Source organism: Piliocolobus tephrosceles, chromosome 19 (assembly GCF_002776525.5).
Source record: "Piliocolobus tephrosceles isolate RC106 chromosome 19, ASM277652v3, whole genome shotgun sequence".
NCBI lineage: Eukaryota > Metazoa > Chordata > Mammalia > Primates > Cercopithecidae > Piliocolobus > Piliocolobus tephrosceles.
Window position 1 is genome coordinate 19,605,082 of NC_045452.1, and position 6,045 is coordinate 19,611,126.

Here is a 6,045-nt window from a genome sequence, read left to right on the forward strand (position 1 = left end):
AACCCGAGAGCCGTCTGCCCGGGTGCCCAGGCGGGTTCTGGCTGGAGTGAAGAAGACCCCCGGCTCTGCAGTGTCCCCGAGGCGAGGCCAAGCCAATCTAGAGGCCGTCTTTCCTCGTCTTGCCCGCCTCGGCTTCGGCCTCTGCGCCCAAGTCTCAAGGAACCCCCTTCCTTCCCCTCCAACTCCCTGGAACAGGGGAAGGGGCGGTGAATCTCGCCGCCTGACGGGAGAAGGGGTGTCCACTAGCTGGAAGCCCCTGCAACCCGAGGCAGCCCCTTTCCCCAGTCCTGGCTTCAGTTCCGGGAATTTACAGGTCGCTGGGATGGGCGGGGAGAAGGGACAGGAGAGCTACAAAATGAAATGAAGGCCCAGGTGTCAGGGAGCTGAGCCTCACAGTAACCCGCCCCCAATCCATCCTTCTAAGTCCCGGGCCTCCGCGATAAAATAGGGGTGATGGGGATAGTGATCACAGGCAGGAGGCGCAAAGGATCCAGAAACCGGTGGGGAGCACTGTGCAAACTGTAAAGCGCTGTGCAAATAAAATTATTCATCATCGTGTCATTGGATTCATCAAGTCTTTAAGACATGCACGGATCTGGGGCGGGGGGTGGGGTGACATGGCTCTGGGCTCTCAGGGTGGAATATCTCGGATACGGGGGTGGCTATTTGGGTGCGTATTAACCCAACCAGGTCTTAATGGGAACCCGAGTTGTCTTTGAAAATAACCAAAACAAAGCCACCAGAATGTTGTGTTTTCGAGTGACGAAACTTAAGGGAAATTGACACCATCAAAAGAAGAACCTTGACCTTTTGAACTAACCTGACCCCCCATTGCTTCCCTTCCCCGCCTGTGCCACGGAGATAAGCCCGGAGAGAAGGCATCTAACACCGAGTCTTGGCTCCCCCCCCCCCCCCCCCCGGATCCTTTTGATTAATCCATCCCTTGGCGTGCGGGGGAAACCCATTAATTTGTCCTGGCTTCAGAGACTCCCAGGTCCAATAGGAGCCCTACCACACCCACGCAGCTACGATCCCGTCCCCAACATCAAAACCCTCGAACGCCTCCCTTTTACCCCTCCCCAGTAGCCTACTGTGTCTGCAAACAGCTCTTGGACCATACCGGGATGCGTTCATCATTTTGACCAGCAACAAACTCCCACTCCCAGGGTATTGTTTAAGTGAACAGTGACCGGCCTGGCCTCTATCCTTAGGGAATAAAAGCGGGGTTGTGGGAAGGGGGCTCAGGGAGCAAGCGTCGCAGAATCTCAGCCCAGGGCCGCTGCCAAACGGACCCGGCACGTGAGTAGGAGGTCGGCCGCAGAGAAGGGGTCCTAGGGTCTCTGAGGTCCCTTCTGCTGGCCTCTGGGTCACTAAAGCCCCTCGAGCTTCAGAACTCCCTGCAGACAGTGGCGCCCCGTGTCCGCCTCGTCTACACCTGCCAGGCAGCAAGGAAAAATCTGTGTGCATTTTAACAAAGACATCGCATCTTCCCAGCAAAATGGCGGTGGTCGCGGCCACAGCTCTCTGAACTGCACACTTTCCGAAGATAGGTCACAACCCAAGGGATACAACCCCCTCCTCGACCTCTACCCCAGCGCCCCGCTTTCCCAAGTCCCCAAAGCACTCAGGGCCTCTCCTCATTACAGGGGCCCCCAGGACCGTCCCTGCCTAAAGCCTCTGGGGCAGCTTCTCCATTGTGGACCGCCCCCCCCCCGCCCCCACATTGCCTTCAAGGAGCCTTGGGACGGGGACTGAACCCCCAGGCTGGGCCTCAGGGATGGGGGGCAGCGAGTTCTGCCTCTGACACCCCAAAACTTCCAGGCTAAGAGAAGCATATAAACGAATTCCCGATTAGGGTATATGGGAGATGTAGGGGTCTTTGAGGAGAAGAGGCCACCCGGGAGCCCCTCCTCATCTCTCAGAGGGTCCGGCAGCACTGGGGGTTCGGCCTCAGGAGGGGACCTCAAGGCAGAGGTCGGGGGGCGCGCTGGGGGAGAGACGGCAGAGGAGGGGGAAGGGACAAAGTTTGAAAGTGCCCTTCCAACTCTTCCAGGGAAAGTTTCTTTGGGGGCCCCATGGACAGAGAGGGGTAGAGGTGTGGAGGGACCGGTGGCGGGGTGACCCCCGAGAGGTGACCGGACCCCGGGGGAGCGACCCCTCCCCCCTGTCCCGGCTCGGCCCGGCTGGGAGTCGCCTAGCTCGGGGCCGCGTGTGTTAGTTGGGGCCGCTTTCCGGCAGCTCCACCGGGCTAGGGGACCCCGCAGCGGGCCGGGAGCGAAGCCCCCGGTAGCCTCAGGGGAGAGCTTTGCTACGGGGGGTTTCCCACACCCGGGCTCCCTAGCCCCGCAGAGCCAGCCCCCCGCAAAGGGGAAATGTGCCGGCGCACCAGCGGTCCTCGGCGCCGTTTGGGGTGCGTGGCGGGCGCGGGGGGCGGCGGCCGAGCCAGCGGGCCGCCCGGCGGGGAAGCCCAGGGAGCCAGGCAGCGGCCCCGGGCGGCAGCGGGGAGCGGGAAGGCCCGGGCCGCGGGGAAAGGTCGGATTTGCTCGGCGGAAGAAACACAGATGGCGGCGGCGCAGCGCCATTCCGGGCCGGGAGCAGGCAGCCAGCAGCCCTGTCCTCACCGCGGTCCGCCCGCCGCCGCTAAATACCCGGATGCGCCGCCCAAGCGCCAGACGCGGAGCTGGGAAAAGGGAGGCAGAGGAGGCGGAGGCAGAGGCAGAGGCAGAGGCAGAGGCAGAGGCAGAGCCCGGTGCCGAGACCAAGCGACAGACCGGCGGGGCTGGGCCTCGCAGAGCCGGCTCAGCGAGCTCTCCCGACACCCCAGCTGGGAAGGAGAAGCAGCGACTCCTCGCTCGCATCCCCGGGAGCCGCACTCCGGACTGGCCCGGTAGTCAGGGGCTCAAGAGCAGATCCCGAAGCAGGCTTTGCTCAGCCTCCGACGAGGGCTGGCCTTTTGGAAGGCGCTTTCAACAACCGGACCAGACAGGCCACCATGACCGAGAATTCCACGTCCGCCCCTGCGGCCAAGCCCAAGCGGGCCAAGGCCTCCAAGAAGTCCACAGACCACCCCAAGTATTCAGATATGATCGTGGCTGCCATCCAGGCGGAGAAGAACCGCGCTGGCTCCTCGCGCCAGTCCATCCAGAAGTATATCAAGAGCCACTACAAGGTGGGTGAGAACGCTGACTCGCAGATCAAGTTGTCCATCAAGCGCCTGGTCACCACCGGTGTCCTCAAGCAGACCAAAGGGGTGGGGGCCTCAGGATCATTCCGGCTAGCCAAGAGCGACGAGCCCAAGAAGTCAGTGGCCTTCAAGAAGACCAAGAAGGAAATCAAGAAGGTAGCCACGCCAAAGAAGGCATCCAAGCCCAAGAAGGCTGCCTCCAAAGCCCCAACCAAGAAACCCAAAGCTACCCCAGTCAAAAAGGCCAAGAAGAAGCTGGCTGCCACGCCCAAGAAAGCCAAAAAACCCAAGACTGTCAAAGCCAAGCCGGTCAAGGCATCCAAGCCCAAGAAGGCCAAACCAGTGAAACCCAAAGCAAAGTCCAGTGCCAAGAGGGCCGGCAAGAAGAAGTGACAATGAAGTCTTTTCTTGCAGACACTCCCTCCTGTCTCCTATTTTCTGTAAATACTTATCTCCTTTTTTGTCTTGATGCTCACCACCACCTTTTGCATCCTTCTGACTTTATAAGAGACAGGATTTGGATTCTTCAGAAATTACAGAATAATTCATTTTTCCTTAACCAGTTGTGCAAGGACAGCAACAACCAATCTCTGTAATGATGAGAATGTACTTATATTTTGTTTTGCTATTAACCTACTTACGGGGTTAGGGATTTGCCGGGGGTGGGGGGGGGCTTGTGTGTTTTGTTGGTTTGTTTGCCATGAAGGTAGATGGGGGTGGGGAGAAGACACAAGGCAGTATGTTCTGGCTAGATGAGAAGGGAACCCAGGAATTGTGAGGTTAGCAGGAGTATCTTTAGGGTGAGCGAGCTTTCTTGGAGTTGGGCACCCGTCGTGAGACTTTCAGAACCTTTGGCCAGGAGGAGAGAGGTGGTAGGGAGCAGCCAGCCGGTAAAGGAAGGAGGTGGAAAAAACTGCCACCGGGCTGACTTCCACCTCCCAGTGGTGAGCAGTGGGGGCCCAAACCCAGTTTCCTTCTCATTTCTGTTAGTTTGCCCTTTCGATCTCCCTATTGTCTTAGGGAAAGGGAGTGGGGTCCAAGTGACAGCTGGATGGGAGAAGCCATAGCTTGTCCCAGTCAGCTAGGATGTAGCCATTGGAGGATCTTTGTGGCTTCAGCAAATTCTCCTGTTAAACCGGAGTGAAAACTTTAGGGGAAGGGTGGGGAGTCAGCCAAGTGCCTCAGTGTGCCCTGTTGAAACTTGGATTTTTCCATGCAATCTATGGATTGTGTCCTAGGAAGACTTTTCTTCTGGATTTTTGTTCCTCCTGTACAAGAGGTGTCTTTGCTTGGTTTGGTGGGGCTGCGGCCACTTAAAACCTCCCGATCTCTTTTATTTGAGTCTTCTATTATAAGTAGTTGTAGCTGGGGGAGGGGGAGGGGGAGTGGGCGGGCAGTGGACAGTAAGACATACTGCAGTCGATTTGGGATTTGCTAAGTAGTTTTACAGAGCTAGATCTGTGTGCATGTGTGTGTATGTGTATATATACATATCTAGGGTTAGTACTTAGTTTCACGCCCGGGAGCTGGGAGAAAAAACCTGTACAGTTGTCCTTCTCTTATTTTTAATAAAATAGAAAAATCGCGTACTTGCGTGTCCCCACCCCCCACCCCGCCTTTTTTAAACAAGTGTTCCTTGTGCCGGGAAAATTTTGCTGTCTTTTTAAAACTTTAAAATAAACTGGAAAAGGGAGAAACTGAGCGGTGTATTTTTCCTCACTTTGAAGACTGGGGGATGAATGCGGAGCGGTTAGGCGGGCGGGCAGACAGTGGGGACATCTGGGGCGTTTGCACCTGAGAATGGGGGGAGGGTTACAGGAGCTGGACAGAAGCCAGGAATCCTTAGTCCCGGAGGCTGCGGAACGTGCCTTTGCCGGCTTCTAGGCTTCTGCCTTTGGGGTCCGGAGGGCACCCCGTTTCCGGCCGAGAGGTGAGTACGTGGGAATGCGGTGGGGAGTCTGGTGGGCTGGGCCCTGACGCGACTTCCTCCGCCCCATTCCCTCCCCTCTGCCACCCGGACCTCTGCAGTCTCGACTTACAAGTCAAGCCGCTTGGTCCCTGGCGGATCCCGCCAGGCCCCGCCCACCCACCTTAGGCCCGCCTCCCACTCGTTAAGTGAGCCCCCCTCGCTCCGATTGGCTGCTGGAGCCCGGCCCCCGGCCACGTGACCAGGCTGCGTCCGCGATGCGCACGGCTCCCAGGCAGGCAGGGACTCTCGGGCGAGGTAGGAGCGATGTGGACTGGGAACGCCTGGCGCTCAGCGCTCTTCGGAGTGCCCCGCGGCCGCCGCGCACAGTCAGCGTTGGCCCAGCTGCGCGGCATTCTGGAGGGGGAGCTGGAAGGGATCCGTGGAGCTGGCACTTGGAAGAGTGAGCGGGTCATCACGTCCCGTCAGGGGCCGCACATCCACGTGGACGGCGTCTCCGGAGGTAACTCTCCCTCCCGGAGTCGTTCCAAGACCTTTCCCGAGCTTGCGCAGGAATGGAGGGCTTGGAGGCGGGGGTGGGCGGCTCCTACACTCTTTGCTACTGGTCCCCTTCGCATCTCTCAGGGCGACTTTACGGCTTCCTAATACTGACTTTAGCCTGGTTAAACCCGTTTTGACGGAGGGAGGTGATTTGCCCTTGAGCACCTTTTTGGCTCAGAAGGCAGGGCTGGGACCAGCCGTGTGTGAGCGTGGGAAAAGGAGAGACACACCCAGCTGGCTCCCACCGTGACACTGCAAGGAAGGGTAGTGGGAAGGCTGTAGCGAGAAAACCCGCATTTCTTGAGCGGCTGTTTTGTGAAGGCCTCTACCAATTGTTGCTGCACGTGAACTCCTGCTAACTTCTTTTTTTTTTTTTTTTTTTTTTTTTTTTTTT

At 58.2% G+C, this 6,045-nt stretch overlaps 2 protein-coding genes across 2 annotated transcripts in view; both read left to right on the forward strand.

Moving 5' to 3' along the window:
• The first annotated feature begins 2,540 nt into the window (after positions 1-2,540).
• Positions 2,541-4,882, forward strand: LOC111549067 (histone H1.0). Its single transcript, XM_023222111.1, has one exon. The coding sequence runs from the start codon at positions 2,993-2,995 to the stop codon at positions 3,575-3,577; it is 585 nt and encodes a 194-aa protein (XP_023077879.1). The 5' UTR covers positions 2,541-2,992; the 3' UTR covers positions 3,578-4,882.
• A 478-nt stretch (positions 4,883-5,360) lies between these two features.
• The window catches only part of GCAT (glycine C-acetyltransferase), a 9,941-nt gene continuing 9,256 nt past the window's right edge, over positions 5,361-6,045 (forward strand). The window contains exon 1 of the mRNA XM_023222121.1: positions 5,361-5,613. Coding sequence (XP_023077889.1) covers positions 5,418-5,613 — 196 coding nt within the window. The 5' untranslated portion in view covers positions 5,361-5,417. The remainder of the gene's footprint in view (positions 5,614-6,045) is intronic.

Bases quoted from the DNA above. Each gene is read 5' to 3' on its own strand.
- LOC111549067 (XM_023222111.1), top strand. From the start codon at position 2,993: ATGACCGAGAATTCCACGTCCGCCCCTGCGGCCAAGCCCAAGCGGGCC.